The sequence below is a fragment of the Oncorhynchus nerka genome, linkage group LG19, assembly GCF_034236695.1.
Source record: "Oncorhynchus nerka isolate Pitt River linkage group LG19, Oner_Uvic_2.0, whole genome shotgun sequence".
NCBI classification, from domain to species: domain Eukaryota; kingdom Metazoa; phylum Chordata; class Actinopteri; order Salmoniformes; family Salmonidae; genus Oncorhynchus; species Oncorhynchus nerka.
This window is the reverse complement of record NC_088414.1, coordinates 40885358-40911075: the sequence shown is the minus strand read 5'-3', so window position 1 is coordinate 40911075 and position 25718 is coordinate 40885358. Positions and strand designations below refer to the sequence as shown.

Genomic DNA, 25718 nt, shown 5'->3' with positions numbered 1-25718 from the left:
TATGAGTGTGTGATGTATGAGTGTGTGATGGTATGAGTGTGTGATGGTATGAATGTGTGATGGTATGAGGGTTTGATGGTATGAGTGTGTGATGGTATGAGTGTATGATGGTATGAGTGTGTGATGGTATGAGGGTTTGATGGTATGAGTGTGTGATGGTATGAGTGTGTGATGGTATGAGTGTGTGATGGTATGAGTGTGTGATGGTATGAATGTGTGATAGTATGAGTGTGTGATGGTATGAGGGTTTGATGGTATGAGTGTATGATGGTATGAGTGTGTGATGGTATGAGTGTGTGATGGTATGACTGTGTGATGGTATGAGGGTTTGATGGTATGAGTGTGTGATGGTATGAGTGTATGATGGTATGAGTGTGTGATGGTATGAGGGTTTGATGGTATGAGTGTGTGATGGTATGAGTGTGTGATGGTATGAGTGTGTGATGGTATGAGGGTTTGATGGTATGAGTGTGTGATGGTATGAGTGTGTGATGGTATGAGGGTTTGATGGTATGAGTGTGTGATGGTATGAGTGTGTGATGGTATGAATGTGTGATAGTATGAGTGTGTGATGTATGAGTGTGTGATGGTATGAGTGTGTGATGGTATGAGTGTGTGATGGTATGAGTGTGTGATGGTATGAGGGTTTGATGGTATGAGTGTGTGATGGTATGAGTGTGTGATGGTATGAGTGTGTGATGGTATGAGTGTGTGATGGTATGAGTGTGTGATGGTATGAATGTGTGATAGTATGAGTGTGTGATGTATGAGTGTGTGATGGTATGAGTGTGTGATGGTATGAGTGTGTGATGGTATGAGGGTTTGATGGTATGAGTGTGTGATGGTATGAGTGTGTGATGGTATGAGTGTGTGACGGTATGAGTGTGTGATGGTATGAATGTGTGATAGTATGAGTGTGTGATGTATGAGTGTGTGATGGTATGAGTGTGTGATGGTATGAATGTGTGATGGTATGAGGGTTTGATGGTATGAGTGTGTGATGGTATGAGTGTATGATGGTATGAGTGTGTGATGGTATGAGGGTTTGATGGTATGAGTGTGTGATGGTATGAGTGTGTGATGGTATGAGTGTGTGATGGTATGAGTGTGTGATGGTATGAATGTGTGATAGTATGAGTGTGTGATGGTATGAGGGTTTGATGGTATGAGTGTATGATGGTATGAGTGTGTGATGGTATGAGTGTGTGATGGTATGACTGTGTGATGGTATGAGGGTTTGATGGTATGAGTGTGTGATGGTATGAGTGTATGATGGTATGAGTGTGTGATGGTATGAGGTTTGATGGTATGAGTGTGTGATGGTATGAGTGTGTGATGGTATGAGTGTGTGATGGTATGAGGTTTGATGGTATGAGTGTGTGATGGTATGAGTGTGTGATGGTATGAGGGTTTGATGGTATGAGTGTGTGATGGTATGAGTGTGTGATGGTATGAATGTGTGATAGTATGAGTGTGTGATGTATGAGTGTGTGATGGTATGAGTGTGTGATGGTATGAGTGTGTGATGGTATGAGGGTTTGATGGTATGAGTGTGTGATGGTATGAGTGTGTGATGGTATGAGTGTGTGATGGTATGAGTGTGTGATGGTATGAATGTGTGATAGTATGAGTGTGTGATGTATGAGTGTGTGATGGTATGAGTGTGTGATGGTATGAGTGTGTGATGGTATGAGGGTTTGATGGTATGAGTGTGTGATGGTATGAGTGTGTGATGGTATGAGTGTGTGATGGTATGAGGGTTTGATGGTATGAGTGTGTGATGGTATGAGTGTGTGATGGTATGAATGTGTGATAGTATGAGTGTGTGATGTATGAGTGTGTGATGGTATGAGTGTGTGATGGTATGAGTGTGTGATGGTATGAGTGTGTGATGGTATGAGGGTTTGATGGTATGAGTGTGTGATGGTATGAGTGTGTGATGGTGATGAGGGTTTGATGGTATGAGTGTGTGATGGTATGAGTGTGTGATGGTATGAATGTGTGATGGTATGAGTGTGTGATGTATGAGTGTGTGATGGTATGAGTGTGTGATGGTATGAGTGTGTGATGGTATGAGTGTGTGATGGTATGAGGGTTTGATGGTATGAGTGTGTGATGGTATGAGTGTGTGATGGTATGAGTGTGTGATGGTATGAGTGTGTGATGGTATGAGTGTGATGGTATGAGTGTGTGATGGTATAAGTGTGTGATGGTATGAGTGTGTGCGATGGTATGAGTGTGTGATGGTATGAGTGTGTGTATGGTATGAGTGTGTGATGGTATGAGTGTGTGATGGTATGAGTGTGTGATGGTATGAGTGTGTGATGGTATGAGGGTTTGATGGTATGAGTGTGTGATGGTATGAGTGTGTGATGGTATGAGTGTGTGATGGTATGACTGTGTGATGGTATGAGTGTGTGATGGTATGAGTGTGTGATGGTATGAGGGTTTGATGGTATGAATGTTTGATGGATTGAGTGTGTGATGGTATGAGTGTGTGTATGGTATGAGTGTGTGATGGTATGAGTGTGTGATGGTATGAGTGTGTGTATGGTATGAGTGTGTGATGGTATGAGTGTGTGATGGTATAAGTGTGTGATGGTATGAGTGTGTGATGGTATGAGTATGTGATGGTATGAGTGTGTGATGGTATGAGTGTGTGATGGTATGAGTGTGTGATGGTATGAATGTGTGATAGTATGAGTGTGTGATGTATGAGTGTGTGATGGTATGAGTGTGTGATGGTATGAATGTGTGATGGTATGAGGGTTTGATGGTATGAGTGTGTGATGGTATGAGTGTATGATGGTATGAGTGTGTGATGGTATGAGGGTTTGATGGTATGAGTGTGTGATGGTATGAGTGTGTGATGGTATGAGTGTGTGATGGTATGAGTGTGTGATGGTATGAATGTGTGATAGTATGAGTGTGTGATGGTATGAGGGTTTGATGGTATGAGTGTATGATGGTATGAGTGTGTGATGGTATGAGTGTGTGATGGTATGACTGTGTGATGGTATGAGGGTTTGATGGTATGAGTGTGTGATGGTATGAGTGTATGATGGTATGAGTGTGTGATGGTATGAGGGTTTGATGGTATGAGTGTGTGATGGTATGAGTGTGTGATGGTATGAGTGTGTGATGGTATGAGGGTTTGATGGTATGAGTGTGTGATGGTATGAGTGTGTGATGGTATGAGGGTTTGATGGTATGAGTGTGTGATGGTATGAGTGTGTGATGGTATGAATGTGTGTGATAGTATGAGTGTGTGATGTATGAGTGTGTGATGGTATGAGTGTGTGATGGTATGAGTGTGTGATGGTATGAGTGTGTGATGGTATGAGGGTTTGATGGTATGAGTGTGTGATGGTATGAGTGTGTGATGGTATGAGTGTGTGATGGTATGAGTGTGTGATGGTATGAGTGTGTGATGGTATGAATGTGTGATAGTATGAGTGTGTGATGTATGAGTGTGTGATGGTATGAGTGTGTGATGGTATGAGTGTGTGATGGTATGAGGGTTTGATGGTATGAGTGTGTGATGGTATGAGTGTATGATGGTATGAGTGTGTGATGGTATGAGGGTTTGATGGTATGAGTGTGTGATGGTATGAGTGTGTGATGGTATGAGTGTGTGATGGTATGAGGGTTTGATGGTATGAGTGTGTGATGGTATGAGTGTGTGATGGTATGATGTGTGTGTGATGGTATGAGTGTGTGATGGTATGAGTGTGTGATGGTATGAGTGTGTGATGGTATGAGTGTGTGATGGTATGAGTGTGTGATGGTATGAGGGTTTGATGGTATGAGTGTGTGATGGTATGAGTGTGTGATGGTATGAGGGTTTGATGGTATGAGTGTGTGATGGTATGAGTGTGTGATGGTATGAATGTGTGATAGTATGAGTGTGTGATGTATGAGTGTGTGATGGTATGAGGTGTGATGGTATGAGTGTGTGATGGTATGAGTGTGTGATGGTATGAGGTTTGATGGTATGAGTGTGTGATGGTATGAGTGTGTGATGGTATGAGTGTGTGATGGTATGAGTGTGTGATGGTATGAGTGTGTGATGGTATGAGTGTGTGATGTATGAGTGTGTGATGGTATGAGTGTGTGATGGTATGAGTGTGTGATGGTATGAGGGTTTGATGGTATGAGTGTGTGATGGTATGAGTGTGTGATGGTATGAGTGTGTGATGGTATGAGGGTTTGATGGTATGAGTGTGTGATGGTATGAGTGTGTGATGGTATGAGTGTGTGATGGTATGAGGGTTTGATGGTATGAGTGTGTGATGGTATGAGTGTGTGATGGTATGAATGTGTGATAGTATGAGTGTGTGATGTATGAGTGTGTGATGGTATGAGTGTGTGATGGTATGAGTGTGTGATGGTATGAGTGTGTGATGGTATGAGGGTTTGATGGTATGAGTGTGTGATGGTATGAGTGTATGATGGTATGAGTGTGTGATGGTATGAGGGTTTGATGGTATGATTGTGTGATGGTATGAGTGTGTGATGGTATGAGTGTGTGATGGTATGAGTGTGTGATGGTATGAGTGTGTGATGGTATGAGTGTGTGATGGTATGAGTGTGATGGTATGGGTGTGTGATGGTATAAGTGTGTGATGGTATGAGTGTGTGATGGTATGAGTGTGTGTATGGTATGATGGTATGTATAATGAGTGTGTGATGGTATGAGTGTGTGATGGTATGAGTGTGTGATGGTATATGAGTGTGTGATGGTATGAGGGTTTGATGGTATGAGTGTGTGATGGTATGAGTGTGTGATGGTGAGTGTGTGATGAATGACTGTGTGATGAGTGTGTGATGGTATGAGTGTGTGATGGTATGAGTGTGTGTGTATGTGTGATGGTATGAGTGTGATGTATGTGATGGTATGAGGGTTTGATTATGAATGTGTGATGGTATGAGTGTGATGGTATGAGGGTTTGATGGCATGAATGTTTGATGGATTGAGTGTGTGATGGCATGAGTGTGTGTATGGTATGAGGGTTTGATGGTATGAGTGTGTGATGGTATGAGTGTGTGTATGGTATGAGTGTGTGTATGGTATGAGTGTGTGATGGTATAAGTGTGTGATGGTATGAGTGTGTGATGGTATGAGTATGTGATGGTATGAGTGTGTGATGGTATGTGTGTGATGGTATGAGTGTGTGATGGTATGAATGTGTGATAGTATGAGTGTGTGATGTATGAGTGTGTGATGGTATGAGTGTGTGATGGTATGAGTGTGTGATGGTATGAGTGTGTGATGGTATGAGGGTTTTGATGGTATGAGTGTGTGATGGTATGAGTGTGTGATGGTATGAGTGTGTGATGGTATGAGTGTGTGATGGTATGAATGTGTGATAGTATGAGTGTGTGATGGTATGAGTGTGTGATGGTATGAATGTGTGATGGTATGAGGGTTTGATGGTATGAGTGTGTGATGGTATGAGTGTATGATGGTATGAGTGTGTGATGGTATGAGGGTTTGATGGTATGAGTGTGTGATGGTATGAGTGTGTGATGGTATGAGTGTGTGATGGTATGAGGGTTTGATGGTATGAGTGTGTGATGGTATGAGTGTGTGATGGTATGAGGGTTTGATGGTATGAGTGTGTGATGGTATGAATGTGTGATGGTATGAGGGTTTGATGGTATGAGTGTGTGATGGTATGAGTGTATGATGGTATGAGGTGTGATGGTATGAGGGTTTGATGGTATGAGTGTGTGATGGCATGAGTGTGTGATGGTATGAGTGTGTGATGGTATGAGGGTTTGATGGTATGAGTGTGTGATGGTATGAGTGTGTGATGGTATGAGGGTTTGATGGTATGAGTGTGTGATGGTATGAGTGTGTGATGGTATGAATGTGTGATAGTATGAATGTGTGATGTATGAGTGTGTGATGGTATGAGTGTGTGATGGTATGAGTGTGATGGTATGAGTGTGTGATGGTATGAGTGTGTGATGGTATGAGGGTGTTGATGGTATGAGTGTGTGATGGTATGAGTGTGTGTATGGTATGAGTGTGTGTATGGTATGAGTGTGTGATGGTATGAGTGTGTGATGGTATGACTGTGTGATGGTATGAGTGTGTGATGGTATGAGTGTGTGATGGTATGACTGTGTGATGGTATGAGTGTGTGATGGTATGAGTGTGTGTATGGTATGAGTGTGTGATGGTATGAGTGTGTGATGGTATGAGTGAGTGATACTATGAGTGTGTGATGGTATGACTGTTTGATGGTTTGAGTGTGTGATGGTATGAGTGTGATGGTATGAGTGTGTGATGGTATGAGTGTGTGATGGTATGAATGTGTGAGATTGTATGAGTGTGATGGTATGATGTGTGTATGGTATGAGTGTGTGTATGGTATGAGTGTGTGATGGTATGAGTGTGTGATGGTATGAGGGTTTTGATGGTATGAGTGTGTGATGGTATGAGTGTGTGATGGAATGAGTGTGTGATGGTATGAGTGTGTGATGGTATGACTGTGTGATGGTATGAGTGTGTGATGGTATGAGTGTGTGTATGGTATGAGTGTGTGATGGTATGAGTGTGTGATGGTATAAGTGTGTGATGGTATGAGTGTGTGATGGTATGAGTATGTGATGGTATGAGTGTGTGATGGTATGAGTGTGTGATGGTATGAATGTGTGATAGTATGAGTGTGTGATGTATGAGTGTGTGATGGTATGAGTGTGTGATGGTATGAGTGTGTGATGGTATGAGTGTGTGATGGTATGAGGGTTTTGATGGTATGAGTGTGTGATGGTATGAGTGTGTGATGGTATGAGGTTTGATGGTATGAGTGTGTGATGGTATGAGTGTGAGTGTGTGATGATATGAGTGTGTGATGGTATGAGTGTGTGATGGTATGAATGTGTGATGGTATGAGTGTGTGATGGTATGAGTGTTTGATGGTATGAGTGTATGATGGTATGAGTGTGTGATGGTATGAGTGTGTGATGGTATGAGTGTGTGATGGTATGAGGGGTTTGATGGTATGAGTGTGTGATGGTATGAGTGTATGATGGTATGAGTGTGTGATGGTATGAGGGTTTGATGGTATGTGTGTGTGATGGTATGAGTGTGTGATGGCATGAATGTGTGATGGTATGAGGTTTGATGGTATGAGTGTGTGATGGTATGAGTGTGTGATGGTATGAGGGTTTGATGGTGTGTGTGATGGTATGATGTGTGATGGTATGAATGTGTGATAGTATGAGTGTGTGATGGTATGAGTGTGTGATGGTATGAGTGTGTGATGGTATGAGTGTGTGATGGTATGAGGTGTGATGGTATGAGGGTTTGATGGTATGATGTGTGATGGTATGAGTGTGTGATGGTATGAGTGTGTGATGGTATGAGTGTGTGATGGTATGAATGTGTGATAGTATGAGTGTGTGATGTATGAGTGTGTGATGGTATGAGTGTGTGATGGTATGAGTGTGTGATGGTATGAGTGTGTGATGGTATGAGGGTTTGATGGTATGAGTGTGTGATGGTATGAGTGTATGATGGTATGAGTGTGTGATGGTATGAGGGTTTGATGGTATGAGTGTGATGGTATGAGTGTGTGATGGTATGAGTGTGTGATGGTATGAGGGTTTGATGGTATGAGTGTGTGATGGTATGAGTGTGATGGTATGAATGTGTGATAGTATGAGTGTGTGATGTATGAGTGTGTGATGGTATGAGTGTGATGATGGTATGAGTGTGTGATGGTATGAGGGTTTGATGGTATGAGTGTGTGATGGTATGAGTGAGTGATGGTATGAGTGTGTGATGGTATGAGGGTTTGATGGTATGATTGTGTGATGGTATGAGTGTTTGATGGTATGAGTGTGTGATGGTATGAGGGTTTGATGGTATGAGTGTGTGATGGTATGAGTGTGTGATGGTATGAGTGTGTGATGGTATGAGTGTGTGATGGTATGAGTGTGTGATGGTATGAGGTTTGATGGTATGAGTGTGTGATGGTATGAGTGTGATGGTATGATGGTGATGGATGAGTGTGATGGTATGAGTGTGTGATGGTATGAGGGTTTGATGGTATGAGTGTGTGATGGATGAGTGTGTGATGGTATGAGTGTGTGATGGTATGAGTGTGTGATGGTATGAGTGTGTGATGGTATGAGGTGTGTGATGGTATGAGTGTGTGATGGTATGAGTGTGTGATGGTATGAGTGATGGTATGAGTGTTTGATGGTATGAGTGTGTGATGGTATGAGTGTGTGATGGTATGAGTGTGTGATGGTATGAGTGTGTGATGGTATGAGTGTGTGATGGTATGAGTGTGTGATGGTATGAGTGTGTGATGGTATGAGTGTGTGATGGTATGAGTGTGTGATGGTAGTGATGATATGAGTGTGTGATGGTATGAGGGTTTGATGGTATGAGTGTGTGATGGTATGAGTGTGATGGTTGTTGATGGTATGAGGGTTTGATGGTATGAGTGTGTGATGGTATGAGTGTGTGATGGTATGAGTGTGATAGTATGAGTGTTTGATGGTATGAGTGTGTGATGGTATGAGTGTGTGATGGTATGATGTGTGATGGTATGAGTGTGATGGTATGAGTGTGTGATGGTATGAGTGTGTGAGTGTGTGATGGTATGAGTGTGTGATGGTATGAGGGTTTGATGGTATGAGTGTGTGATGGTATGAGTGTATGATGGTATGAGTGTGTGATGGTATGAGGTTTGATGGTATGAGTGTGTGATGGTATGAGTGTGTGATGGTATGAGGTTTGATGGTATGATGTGATGATAGGAGTGTGTGATGGTATGAGTGTGTGATGGTATGAGTGTGTGATGGTATGAGTGTGTGATGGTATGAGTGTGTGATGGTATGAGTGTGTGATGGTATGAGTGTTTGATGGTATGAGTGTGTGATGGTATGAGTGTGTGATGGTATGATGTGATGGTATGAGTGTGTGATGGTATGATGTTTGATGTATGATGGTGATGAGAGTGTGTGATGGTATGAGTGTGTGATGGTATGAGTGTGTGATGGTATGAGTGTGTGATGGTATGAGGGTTTTGATGGTATGAGTGTGTGATGGTATGAGTGTGTGATGGTATGAGTGTGTGATGGTATGAATGTGTGATGGTATGAGTGTGTGATGTATGAGTGTGTGATGGTATGAGTGTGTGATGGTATGAGTGTGATGGTATGAGTGTGATGGTATGAGTGTGTGATGGTATGAGTGTGTGATGGTATGAGTGTGTGATGGTATGAGGGTTTGATGGTATGAGTGTGTGATGGTATGAGTGTGTGATGGTATGAGTGTGTGATGGTATGAGTGTGTGATGGTATGAGTGTGTGATGGTATGAGTGTGTGATGGTATGAGTGTGTGATGGTATGAGTGGTTATGATGGTGATGGTATGAGTATGGTTTGATGGTATGAGTGTGTGATGGTATGAGTGTGTGATGGTATGAGTGTGTGATGGTATGAGGGTTTGATTGAGTGTGTGATGGTATGAGTGTGTGATGGCATGAGTGTGATGGTTTGATGGTATGATTGTGAGTGTGTGATGGTATGAATGTGTGATGGTATGAGGGTTTGATGGTATGAGTGTGTGATGGTATGAGTGTGTGATGGTATGAGTGTGTGATGGTATGAGGGTTTGATGGTATGAGTGTGTGATGGTATGAGTGTATGATGGTATGAGTGTGTGATGGTATGAGGGTTTGATGGTATGATTGTGTGATGGTATGAGTGTGTGATGGTATGAGGTTTGATGGTATGAATGTTTGATGGATTGAGTGTGTGATGGTATGAGGTGATGGTATGAGTGTGTGATGGTATGAGTGTGTGATGGTATGAGTGTGTGATGGTATGAGTGTGTGATGGTATGAATGTGTGATGGTATGAGTGTGTGATGGTATGAGTGTGTGATGGTATGAGTATGTGATGGTATGAGTGTGTGATGGTATGATGTTTGATGGTATGAGTGTGTGATGTATGAGTGTGTGATGGTATGAGTGTGTGATGGTATGAGTGTGTGATGGTATGAGTGTGTGATGGTATGAGGGTTTTGATGGTATGAGTGTGTGATGGTATGAGTGTGTGATGGTATGAGTGTGTGATGGTATGAATGTGTGATGGTATGAGTGTGTGATGGTATGAGTGGTGATGGTATGAGTGTGTGATGGTATGAGTGTGTGATGGTATGAGGGTTTGATGGTATGAGTGTGTGATGGTATGAGTGTATGATGGTATGAGTGTGTGATGGTATGAGGGTTTGATGGTATGAGTGTGTGATGGTATGAGTGTGTGATGGTATGAGTGTGTGATGGTATGAGGGTTTGATGGTATGAGTGTGTGATGGTATGAGTGTGTGATGGTATGAGTGTGTGATGGTATGAATGTGTGATAGTATGAGTGTGTGATGTATGAGTGTGTGATGGTATGAGTGTGTGATGGTATGAGTGTGTGATGGTATGAGTGTGTGATGGTATGAGGGTTTGATGGTATGAGTGTGTGATGGTATGAGTGTATGATGGTATGAGTGTGTGATGGTATGAGGTTTGATGGTATGAGTGTGTGATGGTATGAGTGAGTGATACTATGAGTGTGTGATGGTATGACTGTTTGATGGTTGAGTGTGTGATGATATGAGTGTGATGGTATGAGTGTGTGTGATGGTATGAGTGTGTGATGGTATGAATGTGTGAGATTGTATGAGTGTGTGATGGTATAAGTGTGTGTATGGTATGAGTGTGTGATGGTATGAGTGTGTGATGGTATGAGTGTGTGATGGTATGAGGGTTTTGATGGTATGAGTGTGTGATGGTATGAGTGTGTGATGGTATGAGTGTGTGATGGTATGAATGTGTGATAGTATGAGTGTGTAATGTATGAGTGTGTGATGGTATGAGTGTGTGATGGTATGAGTGTGTGATGGTATGAGTGTGTGATGGTATGAGGGTTTGATGGTATGAGTGTGTGATGGTATGAGTGTATGATGGTATGAGTGTGTGATGGTATGAGGTTTTGATGGTATGAGTGTGATGGTATGAGTGTGATGGTATGAGTGTGTGATGGTATGAGGGTTTGATGGTATGTGTGTGATGGTATGAGTGTGTGATGGTATGAATGTGTGATAGTATGAGTGTGTGATGTATGAGTGTGTGATGGTATGAGTGTGTGATGGTATGAGTGTGTGATGGTATGAGGGTTTGATGGTATGAGTGTGTGATGGTATGAGTGTATGATGGTATGAATGTGTGTGATGGTATGAGGGTTTGATGGTATGATTGTGTGATGGTATGAGTGTGTGATGGTATGAGTGTGTGATGGTATGAGGGTTTGATGGTATGAGTGTGTGATGGTATGAGTGTGTGATGGTATGAGTGTGTGATGGTATGAGTGTGTGATGGTATGAGGGTTTGATGGTATGAATGTGTGATGGTATGAGTGTGTGATGGTATGAGTGTGTGATGGTATGACTGTGTGATGGTATGAGTGTGTGATGGTATGAGGGTTTGATGGTATGAATGTTTGATGGATTGAGTGTGTGATGGTATGAGTGTGTGTATGGTATGAGTGTGTGATGGTATGAGTGTGTGATGGTATGAGTGTGTGTATGGTATGAGTGTGTGTATGGTATGAGTGTGTGATGGTATAAGTGTGTGATGGTATGAGTGTGTGATGGTATGAGTATGTGATGGTATGAGTGTGTGATGGTATGAGTGTGTGATGGTATGAGTGTGTGATGGTATGAGTGTTTGTATGGTATGAATGTGTGAGATTGTATGAGTGTGTGATGGTATGAGTGAGTGATGCTATGAGTGTGTGATGGTATGACTGTTTGATGGTATGAGTGTGTGATGGTATGAGGGTTTTGATGGTATGAGTGTGTGATGGTATGAGTGTGTGATGGTATGAGTGTGTGATGGTATAAGTGTGTGTATGGTATGAGTGTGTGTATGGTATGAGTGTGTGATGGTATGAGTGTGTGATGGTATGAGGGTTTTGATGGTATGAGTGTGTGATGGTATGAGTGTGTGATGGTATGAGTGTATGATGGTATGAGTGTGTGATGGTATGAGGGTTTGATGGTATGAGTGTGTGATGGTATGAGTGTGTGATGGTATGAGTGTGTGATGGTATGAGGGTTTGATGGTATGAGTCTGTGATGATATGAGTGTGTGATGGTATGAGTGTGTGATGGTATGAGTGTGTGTATGGTATGAGTGTGTGATGGTATGAGTGTGTGATGGTATGAGGGTTTGATGGTATAAGTGTGTATGGTATGAGTGTTTGATGGTATGAGTGTGTGATGGTATGAGTGTGATGGAATGACTGTGTGATGGTATGAGTGTGCATGATGGTATGAGTGTGCGTGATGGTATGAGTGTGCGTATGATATGAGTGTGTGATGGTATGAGGGTTTGATGGTATGAGTGTGTGATGGTTTGAGTGTATGATGGTATGAGTGTGTGATGGTATGAGGGTTTGATGGTATAAGTGTGTGTATGGTATGAGGGTTTGATGGTATGAGTGTGTGATGGTATGAGTGTGTGATGGTATGAGGGTGTGATGGTATGAGTGTGATGGTATGAGTGTGTGATGTGTGATGGTATGAGTGTGTGATGGTATGAGTGTGTGATGGTATGAGTGTGTGTATGGTATGAGTGTGTGTATGGTATGAGTGTGTGATGGTATGAGTGTGTGATGGTATGACTGTGTGATGGTATGAGTGTGTGATGGTATGAGTGTGTGATGGTATGAGTGTGTGATGGTATGAGTGTGTGATGGTATGAGGGTTTGATGGTATGAGTGTGTGATGGTATGAGTGTATGATGGTATGAATGTGTGTGATGGTATGAGGGTTTGATGGTATGATTGTGTGATGGTATGAGTGTGTGATGGTATGAGTGTGTGATGGTATGAGGTTTGATGGTATGAGTGTGTGATGGTATGAGTGTGAAGGTATGAGTGTGTGATGGTATGAGTGTGTGATGGTATGAGTGGTTTGATGGTATGAATGTGTGATGGTATGAGTGTGTGATGGTATGAGTGTGTGATGGTATGAATGTGTGATGGTATGAGTGTGTGATGGTATGAGGGTTTGATGGTATGAATGTTTGATGGATTGAGTGTGTGATGGTATGAATGTGTGTATGGTATGAGTGTGTGATGGTATGAGTGTGTGATGGTATGAGTGTGTGTATGGTATGAGTGTGTGTATGGTATGAGTGTGTGATGGTATGAGTGTGTGATGGTATGAGTGTGTGATGGTATGAGTATGTGATGGTATGAGTGTGTGATGGTATGAGTGTGTGATGGTATGAGTGTGTGATGGTATGAGTGTTTGTGTGGTATGAATGTGTGAGATTGTATGAGTGTGTGATGGTATGAGGAGTGATGTATGAGTGTGTGATGGTATGAGTGTATGATGGTATGAGTGTGTGATGGTATGAGGGTTTGATGGTATGAGTGTGTGATGGTATGAGTGTGTGATGGTATGAGTGTGTGATGGTATGAGGGTTTTGATGGTATGAGTGTGTGATGGTATGAGTGTGTGATGGTATGAGTGTGTGATGGTATGAATGTGTGATAGTATGAGTGTGTGATGTATGAGTGTGTGATGGTATGAGTGTGTGATGGTATGAGTGTGTGATGGTATGAGTGTGTGATGGTATGAGGGTTTGATGGTATGAGTGTGTGATGGTATGAGTGTATGATGGTATGAGTGTGTGATGGTATGAGGGTTTGATGGTATGAGTGTGTGATGGTATGAGTGAGTGATACTATGAGTGTGTGATGGTATGACTGTTTGATGGTTTGAGTGTGTGATGATATGAGTGTGATGGTATGAGTGTGTGTATGGTATGAGTGTGTGATGGTATGAATGTGTGAGATTGTATGAGTGTGTGATGGTATAAGTGTGTGTATGGTATGAGTGTGTGTATGGTATGAGTGTGTGATGGTATGAGTGTGTGATGGTATGAGGGTTTTGATGGTATGAGTGTGTGATGGTATGAGTGTGTGATCGTATGAGTGTGTGATGGTATGAATGTGTGATAGTATGAGTGTGTAATGTATGAGTGTGTGATGGTATGAGTGTGTGATGGTATGAGTGTGTGATGGTATGAGTGTGTGATGGTATGAGGGTTTGATGGTATGAGTGTGTGATGGTATGAGTGTATGATGGTATGAGTGTGTGATGGTATGAGGGTTTGATGGTATGAGTGTGTGATGGTATGAGTGTGTGATGGTATGAGTGTGTGATGGTATGAGGGTTTGATGGTATGTGTGTGTGATGGTATGAGTGTGTGATGGTATGAATGTGTGATAGTATGAGTGTGTGATGTATGAGTGTGTGATGGTATGAGTGTGTGATGGTATGAGTGTGTGATGGTATGAGGGTTTGATGGTATGAGTGTGTGATGGTATGAGTGTATGATGGTATGAATGTGTGTGATGGTATGAGGGTTTGATGGTATGATTGTGTGATGGTATGAGTGTGTGATGGTATGAGTGTGTGATGGTATGAGGGTTTGATGGTATGAGTGTGTGATGGTATGAGTGTGTGATGGTATGAGTGTGTGATGGTATGAGTGTGTGATGGTATGAGGGTTTGATGGTATGAATGTGTGATGGTATGAGTGTGTGATGGTATGAGTGTGTGATGGTATGACTGTGTGATGGTATGAGTGTGTGATGGTATGAGGGTTTGATGGTATGAATGTTTGATGGATTGAGTGTGTGATGGTATGAGTGTGTGTATGGTATGAGTGTGTGATGGTATGAGTGTGTGATGGTATGAGTGTGTGTATGGTATGAGTGTGTATGGTATGAGTGTGTGATGGTATAAGTGTGTGATGGTATGAGTGTGTGATGGTATGAGTATGTGATGGTATGAGTGTGTGATGGTATGAGTGTGTGATGGTATGAGTGTGTGATGGTATGAGTGTTTGTATGGTATGAATGTGTGAGATTGTATGAGTGTGTGATGGTATGAGTGAGTGATGCTATGAGTGTGTGATGGTATGACTGTTTGATGGTATGAGTGTGTGATGGTATGAGGGTTTTGATGGTATGAGTGTGTGATGGTATGAGTGTGTGATGGTATGAGTGTGTGATGGTATAAGTGTGTGTATGGTATGAGTGTGTGTATGGTATGAGTGTGTGATGGTATGAGTGTGTGATGGTATGAGGGTTTTGATGGTATGAGTGTGTGATGGTATGAGTGTGTGATGGTATGAGTGTATGATGGTATGAGTGTGTGATGGTATGAGGGTTTGATGGTATGAGTGTGTGATGGTATGAGTGTGTGATGGTATGAGTGTGTGATGGTATGAGGGTTTGATGGTATGAGTCTGTGATGATATGAGTGTGTGATGGTATGAGTGTGTGATGGTATGAGTGTGTGTATGGTATGAGTGTGTGATGGTATGAGTGTGTGATGGTATGAGGGTTTGACGGTATAAGTGTGTGTATGGTATGAGTGTTTGATGGTATGAGTGTGTGATGGTATGAGTGTGTGATGGAATGACTGTGTGATGGTATGAGTGTGCATGATGGTATGAGTGTGCGTGATGGTATGAGTGTGCGTATGATATGAGTGTGTGATGGTATGAGGGTTTGATGGTATGAGTGTGTGATGGTTTGAGTGTATGATGGTATGAGTGTGTGATGGTATGAGGGTTTGACGGTATAAGTGTGTGTATGGTATGAGGGTTTGATGGTATGAGTGTGTGATGGTATGAGTGTGTGATGGTATGAGGTGTGATGGTATGAGTGTGATGGTATGAGGTGTGATGGTATAAGTGTGTGATGGTATGAGTGTGTGCGATGGTATGAGTGTGTGATGGTATGAGTGTGTGTATGGTATGAGTGTGTGTATGGTATGAGTGTGTGATGGTATGAGTGTGTGATGGTATGACTGTGTGATGGTATGAGTGTGTGATGGTATGAGTGTGTGATGGTATGAGTGTGTGATGGTATGAGTGTGTGATGGTATGAGGGTTTGATGGTATGAGTGTGTGATGGTATGAGTGTATGATGGTATGAATGTGTGTGATGGTATGAGGGTTTGATGGTATGATTGTGTGATGGTATGAGTGTGTGATGGTATGAGTGTGTGATGGTATGAGGGTTTGATGGTATGAGTGTGTGATGGTATGAGTGTGTGAAGGTATGAGTGTGTGATGGTATGAGTGTGTGATGGTATGAGGGTTTGATGGTATGAATGTGTGATGGTATGAGTGTGTGATGGTATGAGTGTGTGATGGTATGAATGTGTGATGGTATGAGTGTGTGATGGTATGAGGGTTTGATGGTATGAATGTTTGATGGATTGAGTGTGTGATGGTATGAATGTGTGTATGGTATGAGTGTGTGATGGTATGAGTGTGTGATGGTATGAGTGTGTGTATGGTATGAGTGTGTGTATGGTATGAGTGTGTGATGGTATAAGTGTGTGATGGTATGAGTGTGTGATGGTATGAGTATGTGATGGTATGAGTGTGTGATGGTATGAGTGTGTGATGGTATGAGTGTGTGATGGTATGAGTGTTTGTGTGGTATGAATGTGTGAGATTGTATGAGTGTGTGATGGTATGAGTGAGTGATGCTATGAGTGTGTGATGGTATGACTGTTTGATGGTATGAGTGTGTGATGGTATGAGGGTTTTGATGGTATGAGTGTGTGATGGTATGAGTGTGTGATGGTATGAGTGTGTGATGGTATAAGTGTGTGTATGGTATGAGTGTGTGTATGGTATGAGTGTGTGATGGTATGAGTGTGTGATGGTATGAGTGTGTGATGGTATGAGGGTTTGATGGTATGAGTGTGTGATGGTATGAGTGTATGATGGTATGAGTGTGTGATGGTATGAGGGTTTGATGGTATGATTGTGTGATGGTATGAGTGTGTGATGGTATGAGGGTTTGATGGTATGAATGTTTGATGGATTGAGTGTGTGATGGTATGAGTGTGTGTATGGTATGAGTGTGTGATGGTATGAGTGTGTGATGGTATGAGTGTGTGTATGGTATGAGTGTGTGTATGGTATGAGTGTGTGATGGTATAAGTGTGTGATGGTATGAGTGTGTGATGGTATGAGTATGTGATGGTATGAGTGTGTGATGGTATGAATGTGTGATAGTATGAGTGTGTGATGTATGAGTGTGTGATGGTATGAGTGTGTGATGGTATGAGTGTGTGATGGTATGAGTGTGTGATGGTATGAGGGTTTTGATGGTATGAGTGTGTGATGGTATGAGTGTGTGATGGTATGAGTGTGTGATGGTATGAATGTGTGATAGTATGAGTGTGTGATGTATGAGTGTGTGATGGTATGAGTGTGTGATGGTATGAGTGTGTGATGGTATGAGGGTTTGATGGTATGAGTGTGTGATGGTATGAGTGTATGATGGTATGAGTGTGTGATGGTATGAGGGTTTGATGGTATGAGTGTGTGATGGTATGAGTGTGTGATGGTATGAGTGTGTGATGGTATGAGGGTTTTGATGGTATGAGTGTGTGATGGTATGAGTGTGTGATGGTATGAGTGTGTGATGGTATGAATGTGTGATAGTATGAGTGTGATGTATGAGTGTGTGATGGTATGAGTGTGTGATGGTATGAGTGTGTGATGGTATGAGTGTGTGATGGTATGAGGGTTTGATGGTATGAGTGTGTGATGGTATGAGTGTATGATGGTATGAGTGTGTGATGGTATGAGGGTTTGATGGTATGAGTGTGTGATGGTATGAGTGAGTGATACTATGAGTGTGTGATGGTATGACTGTTTGATGGTTTGAGTGTGTGATGATATGAGTGTGATGGTATGAGTGTGTGTATGGTATGAGTGTGTGATGGTATGAATGTGTGAGATTGTATGAGTGTGTGATGGTATAAGTGTGTGTATGGTATGAGTGTGTGTATGGTATGAGTGTGTGATGGTATGAGTGTGTGATGGTATGAGGGTTTTGATGGTATGAGTGTGTGATGTATGAGTGTGTGATGGTATGAGTGTGTGATGGTATGAATGTGTGATAGTATGAGTGTGTAATGTATGAGTGTGTGATGGTATGAGTGTGTGATGGTATGAGTGTGTGATGGTATGAGTGTGTGATGGTATGAGGGTTTGATGGTATGAGTGTGTGATGGTATGAGTGTATGATGGTATGAGTGTGTGATGGTATGAGGGTTTGATGGTATGAGTGTGTGATGGTATGAGTGTGTGATGGTATGAGTGTGTGATGGTATGAGGGTTTGATGGTATGTGTGTGTGATGGTATGAGTGTGTGATGGTATGAATGTGTGATAGTATGAGTGTGTGATGTATGAGTGTGTGATGGTATGAGTGTGTGATGGTATGAGTGTGTGATGGTATGAGGGTTTGATGGTATGAGTGTGTGATGGTATGAGTGTATGATGGTATGAATGTGTGTGATGGTATGAGGGTTTGATGGTATGATTGTGTGATGGTATGAGTGTGTGATGGTATGAGTGTGTGATGGTATGAGGGTTTGATGGTATGAGTGTGTGATGGTATGAGTGTGTGATGGTATGAGTGTGTGATGGTATGAGTGTGTGATGGTATGAGGGTTTGATGGTATGAATGTGTGATGGTATGAGTGTGTGATGGTATGAGTGTGTGATGGTATGACTGTGTGATGGTATGAGTGTGTGATGGTATGAGGGTTTGATGGTATGAATGTTTGATGGATTGAGTGTGTGATGGTATGAGTGTGTGTATGGTATGAGTGTGTGATGGTATGAGTGTGTGATGGTATGAGTGTGTGTATGGTATGAGTGTGTGTATGGTATGAGTGTGTGATGGTATAAGTGTGTGATGGTATGAGTGTGTGATGGTATGAGTATGTGATGGTATGAGTGTGTGATGGCATGAGTGTGTGATGGTATGAGTGTGTGATGGTATGAGTGTTTGTATGGTATGAATGTGTGAGATTGTATGAGTGTGTGATGGTATGAGTGAGTGATGCTATGAGTGTGTGATGGTATGACTGTTTGATGGTATGAGTGTGTGATGGTATGAGGGTTTTGATGGTATGAGTGTGTGATGGTATGAGTGTGTGATGGTATAAGTGTGTGTATGGTATGAGTGTGTGTATGGTATGAGTGTGTGATGGTATGAGTGTGTGATGGTATGAGGGTTTTGATGGTATGAGTGTGTGATGGTATGAGTGTGTGATGGTATGAGTGTATGATGGTATGAGTGTGTGATGGTATGAGGGTTTGATGGTATGAGTGTGTGATGGTATGAGTGTGTGATGGTATGAGTGTGTGATGGTATGAGGGTTTGATGGTATGAGTCTGTGATGATATGAGTGTGTGATGGTATGAGTGTGTGATGGTATGAGTGTGTGTATGGTATGAGTGTGTGATGGTATGAGTGTGTGATGGTATGAGGGTTTGACGGTATAAGTGTGTGTATGGTATGAGTGTTTGATGGTATGAGTGTGTGATGGTATGAGTGTGTGATGGAATGACTGTGTGATGGTATGAGTGTGCATGATGGTATGAGTGTGCGTGATGGTATGAGTGTGCGTATGATATGAGTGTGTGATGGTATGAGGGTTTGATGGTATGAGTGTGTGATGGTTTGAGTGTATGATGGTATGAGTGTGTGATGGTATGAGGGTTTGACGGTATAAGTGTGTGTATGGTATGAGGGTTTGATGGTATGAGTGTGTGATGGTATGAGTGTGTGATGGTATGAGTGTGTGATGGTATGAGTGTGATGGTATGAGTGTGTGATGGTATAAGTGTGTGATGGTATGAGTGTGTGCGATGGTATGAGTGTGTGATGGTATGAGTGTGTGTATGGTATGAGTGTGTGTATGGTATGAGTGTGTGATGGTATGAGTGTGTGATGGTATGACTGTGTGATGGTATGAGTGTGTGATGGTATGAGTGTGTGATGGTATGAGTGTGTGATGGTATGAGTGTGTGATGGTATGAGGGTTTGATGGTATGAGTGTGTGATGGTATGAGTGTATGATGGTATGAATGTGTGTGATGGTATGAGGGTTTGATGGTATGATTGTGTGATGGTATGAGTGTGTGATGGTATGAGTGTGTGATGGTATGAGGGTTTGATGGTATGAGTGTGTGATGGTATGAGTGTGTGATGGTATGAGTGTGTGATGGTATGAGTGTGTGATGGTATGAGGGTTTGATGGTATGAATGTGTGATGGTATGAGTGTGTGATGGTATGAGTGTGTGATGGTATGACTGTGTGATGGTATGAGTGTGTGATGGTATGAGGGTTTGATGGTATGAATGTTTGATGGATTGAGTGTGTGATGGTATGAATGTGTGTATGGTATGAGTGTGTGATGGTATGAGTGTGTGATGGTATGAGTGTGTGTATGGTATGAGTGTGTGTATGGTATGAGTGTGTGATGGTATAAGTGTGTGATGGTATGAGTGTGTGATGGTATGAGTATGTGATGGTATGAGTGTGTGATGGTATGAGTGTGTGATGGTATGAGTGTGTGATGGTATGAGTGTTTGTGTGGTATGAATGTGTGAGATTGTATGAGTGTGTGATGGTATGAGTGAGTGATGCTATGAGTGTGTGATGGTATGACTGTTTGATGGTATGAGTGTGTGATGGTATGAGGGTTTTGATGGTATGAGTGTGTGATGGTATGAGTGTGTGATGGTATGAGTGTGTGATGGTATAAGTGTGTGTATGGTATGAGTGTGTGTATGGTATGAGTGTGTGATGGTATGAGTGTGTGATGGTATGAGGGTTTTGATGGTATGAGTGTGTGATGGTATGAGTGTATGATGGTATGAGTGTGTGATGGTATGAGGGTTTGATGGTATGAGTGTGTGATGGTATGAGTGTGCGTATGATATGAGTGTGTGATGGTATGAGTGTGTTGTGGTATGAGTGTGTGCGATGGTATGAGTGTGTTATGGTATGAGTGTGTGATGGTATGAGTGTGTGTATGATATGAGTGTGTGTATGGTATGAGTGTGTGATAGTATTAGTGTGTGTATGGTATGAGTGTGTGTATGGTATGAGTGTGTGTATGGTATGAGTGTGTGATGGTATGAGTGTGTGATGGTATGAGTGTGATGGTATGAGTGTGTGTATGGTATGAGTGTGTGATGGTATGAATGTGTGATGGTATGAGTGTGTGATGGTATGAGTGTGTGTATGGTATGAGTGTGTGATGGTATGAGTGTGTGATTGTATGAGTGTGTGATGGTATAAGTGTGTGTATGGTATGAGTGCGTGTATGGTATGAGTGTGTGATGGTATGAGTGTGTGCGATGGTATGAATGTGTTATGGTATGAGTGTGTGATGGTATGAGGGTTTTGATGGTATGAGGGTTTGACGGTATAAGTGTGTGTATGGTATGAGTGTTTGATAGTATGAGTGTGTGATGGTATGAGTGTGTGATGGAATGACTGTGTGATGCTATGAGTGTGCGTGATTGTATGAGTGTGCGTGATGGTATGAGTGTGCGTATGATATGAGTGTGTGATGGTATGAGTGTGTGATGGTATGAGTGTGTGCGATGGTATGAATGTGTTATGGTATGAGTGTGTGATGGTATGATTGTGTGTATGATATGAGAGTGTGTATGGTATGAGTGTGTGATAGTATTAGTGTGTGTATGGTATGAGTGTGTGTATGGTATGAGTGTGTGATAGTATTAGTGTGTGTATGGTATGAGTGTGTGTATGGTATGAGTGTGTGTATGGTATGAGTGTGTGATGGTATGAGTGTGTGATGGTATGAGTGTGATGGTATGAGTGTGTGTATGGTATGAGTGTGTGATGGTATGAATGTGTGATGGTATGAGTGTGTGATGGTATGAGTGTGTGTATGGTATGAGTGTGTGATGGTATGAGTGTGTGATTGTATGAGTGTGTGATGGTATAAGTGTGTGTATGGTATGAGTGCGTGTATGGTATGAGTGTGTGATGGTATGAGTGTGTGATGGTATGAGGGTTTTGATGGTATGAGGGTTTGACGGTATAAGTGTGTGTATGGTATGAGTGTTTGATAGTATGAGTGTGTGATGGTATGAGTGTGTGATGGAATGACTGTGTGATGCTATGAGTGTGCGTGATTGTATGAGTGTGCGTGATGGTATGAGTGTGCGTATGATATGAGTGTGTGATGGTATGAGTGTGTGATGGTATGAGTGTGTGCGATGGTATGAATGTGTTATGGTATGAGTGTGTGATGGTATGATTGTGTGTATGATATGAGAGTGTGTATGGTATGAGTGTGTGATAGTATTAGTGTGTGTATGGTATGAGTGTGTGTATGGTATGAGTGTGTGATGGTATGAGTGTGTGATGGTATGAGTGTGTGATGGTATGAGTGTGTGATGGTATGAGTGTGTGTATGGTATGAGTGTGTGATGGTATGAGTGTGTGATTGTATGAGTGTGTGATGGTATAAGTGTGTGTATGGTATGAGTGTGTGTATGGTATGAGTGTGTGATGGTATGAGTGTGTGATGGTATGAGGGTTTTGATGGTATGAGTGTGTGATGGTATGAGTGTGTGATGGTATGAGTTTGTGATGGTATGAGTGTGTGATGGTATGAGTGTGTGATGGTATGAGTGTGTGATGGTATACATATAAGGTATGCGACACACACCTTTTTGCAGGCCAATTCAGTGTGGTCAGTGGTAGCCCGGGATACCCATCCTTTGCTGTTGTCTCTGGCCTCTTTTAGTAGTCCCTGGACCAGCCCCTCCATGTGTGTGTGGTAGGATCCTTCCTCCTCCTCCTCCTCCTCTTCCTCGTCCTCCTCGTCATGTGTCTTACGCAGCTCGTCCAGAGGGGGCGCTAGTAACTCAGCCTCCATGTAGGAGTTATGGGACCGGCTTACCATGTCCTGTGGGATCTGAATGGGACAGGACTGGTATGTGTGTGTGTGTAACAGCTATGAGGTATATTACGAAGGCTGTGTTTACATCGCCAGACACATTCTGATCAATTATCGTCAAATGAGCTGATCTGACTGGTCAAAAGACCAATTAGAAAAATCAAATAAATCGGAATGATTTATTGTTTGGTTGGAATTACGCAACCAAACAGTAGGAATCGGACCGGTTAATTAGGACCAGAACTTAAACCTCTTCAGTCGACCCTCTACTTTTTTGAACATTTTGTTAAAAATCGCGCAACATTTCAGCGCCCTGCTACTCATGCCAGGAATATAGTACGTTCATATGGTTAGAATGTGTGGATAGGAAACCCTCGGACGTTTTTAAAACTGGTTAAATCACGACTGTGGCTATTACATAACGTGCGTTACATCGGAAAGCGCAGGAAAACCTGATCACAGAAAATGGAAATAAATATCCTTGCGCCACTTCCAGCAATTGTTAACAGTGAGCCGAATTAGATAAGACCGAGCATTCAACTCCCACAGCATCCCCATGTTGTCTAGAGTCTTGTGAATTGAATCATCTTTGATTCTTGGTTGAACCGAAAGAGGGGCACGACTTACCTCCGGTCTCCGCCCAGATCATTCCGGAAGAGCTCTCTCCTGAAATTTTTTCCAAGACGACAGCTAATGATATTTACATCGCCTACGGATGATTTTTATCGCTTATTAACGTTTACTAATACCTAAAGTAGCATTACAAACGTATTTGAAGTGTTTTGTGAAAGTTTATCGTCTACTTTTTGAATTTTAAAAAATTACGTTACGTTGTGAAATCGCTGTTTTTTTCGTTTATCACACAGTCTACATATAACGATATCTTGGCTTTATATGGCCCGATTTAATCGAAATAAAGACCCAATAGTGTTTATGGGACATCTAGGAGTGCCAACAAAGAAGATGGTGAAAGGTAATGACTGTTTTCTATTTTATTGTGCGGTTTGTGTAACGCCGAAATGCTAATTATTTTGTTTACGTCCCCTGCTGTGCTTTTCTGTTGTAGTGTATTGGTGCATGCTATCAGATAATAGCTTCTCATGCTGTCGCCGAAAAGCATTTTAAAAATCTGACTTGTTGCCTGGATTCACAACGAGTGTAGCTTTAATTTGATACCCTGCATGTGTATTTTAATGAACTTTTGAGTTTTAACTAATACTATTAGCATTTAGCGTAGCGCATTTGCATTTCCAGAGCTCTAGTTGGGACGCAAGCGTCCCAAGTAGAGGCAAGAGGTTAACCAAAGTACAATGTGCTGACATGAAACTACCCCCTTGACTTTTAAATGGAATTCACATCCACATTGTTTACTGCGATCTCACCTCCAACGTCAGGGAAATGACCTTTAACCTTACAGTTAGTTATTAACTAGTCCATGAAATACTTCTCAACAGAGATGTTGTTTCTCACCTCAAACAGGTGCTGGCACTCAGTGATCATGTGAGCCAGGCCCTGTGTGGCGGCAAGGTTCTCACTCAGGTCCTTCTGGTCCGGACGGCCCGTAGCATACTTCTTCTGGATCGACCTATAGGAGGAGAGGAGGGGAGGAGTTAGTGACTGCGGGGAGGAGTTAGTGAGATGGTAACAGAGAGGAGCAGGTGGGAGGCCCAAAACTAAACCACATTGTTAATGCAGTACAGGTCAGCGGATGTTCTGTGTGTGTGTGTGTGTGTGTGTGTGTGTGTGTGTGCGTGCGTGCGTGCGTGCGTGCGTGCGTGCGTGCGTGCGTGCGTGCGTGCGTGCGTGCGTGCGTGCGTGCGTGCGTGTGTACCTGGGGGACAGGTTATCATTCTTCAGTATGTTGAGGTGGAACAGGGAGGGGCCCAGACACACAGCCAGGTTCATAGGGGTCATCTGGTTCTCCTCTACACAGGAAGTGACATCACACAGGAAGCAGAGCAGCGTCTGGAGCACTTCCCTGTTCTCGTCTGACATCAGCAAGATGGCCGCCCTCACGGCCTGCAACCTCTGCTCCTTAGGGACATCTATAGGGAGAGAGAGAGAGAGAGAGAGAGAGAGAGAGAAGAGAGAGTCAGAGAGAGAGACAGAGAGAGACAGAGAGAGAGAGAGAGAGAGCGAGAGAGAGAAGAGAGATAGAGAGAGAGAGAGGGAGACAGAGAGAGAGACAGAGAGAGACAGAGAGAGAGAGAGACAGAGAGCGAGAGAGAAAGAGAGAGAGACAGAGAGAGACAGAGAGAGAGAGAAGAGAGATAGAGAGATACAGAGAGAGAGAGAGAGAGAGAGAGAGAGACAGAGAGAGAGAGACAGAGAGAGAGAGAAGAGAGATAGAGAGAGATACAGAGAGAGAGAAAGAGAGAGAGACAGAGAGAGAGAGAGAGAGAGAGAGAGAGAGAGAGAGAGAGAGAGAGAGAGAGAGAGGCAGAGGGAGACAGAGAGAGACAGAGAGAGAGAGAGAGAGAGAGAGAAGAGCGTGAGAGAGTGAGAGAGAGAGAGAGAGAGAGAGAGAGAGAGAGAGAGAGAGAGAGAAGAGAGATAGAGAGAGATGCAGGAGAATTAGGAACATACAATGATTTCTGTGTTGCAAAAATGGTGGATGTACTACTCAGTGGTAATTGTTTATCCTCTAAGAAAACCAATGGTCCCAAACCTCATGTCTCATAATTCCATTCAGAACTTACTGGAGTTTTTACCCTTGTAGGATGATGGACAGAATCCGGGTGACACGATCAACCAGAGGAAAAACGGGCCAGAAATCAGGAAAATTGCATCTTGTCAGCTAGGCTACGCTATATTAAGACTACTGTCTACCAGTCAGGTTCACTTTCCTGTTGAA

At 42.6% G+C, this 25718-nt stretch overlaps 1 protein-coding gene across 2 annotated transcripts in view; it reads right to left on the bottom strand.

The window, feature by feature from the left end:
* The window catches only part of stard13a (StAR related lipid transfer domain containing 13a), a 109750-nt gene that overhangs the window by 18624 nt on the left and 65408 nt on the right, over positions 1-25718 (bottom strand). For both annotated transcript variants that reach the window (XM_065004942.1, XM_065004941.1), the window contains exons 10-12: positions 24696-24909; positions 24335-24449; positions 22634-22882 (exon numbers count right to left, since the gene is read on the bottom strand). In XM_065004942.1, the coding sequence (XP_064861014.1) occupies positions 22634-22882; positions 24335-24449; positions 24696-24909 (578 nt within the window). The remainder of the gene's footprint in view (positions 1-22633; positions 22883-24334; positions 24450-24695; positions 24910-25718) is intronic.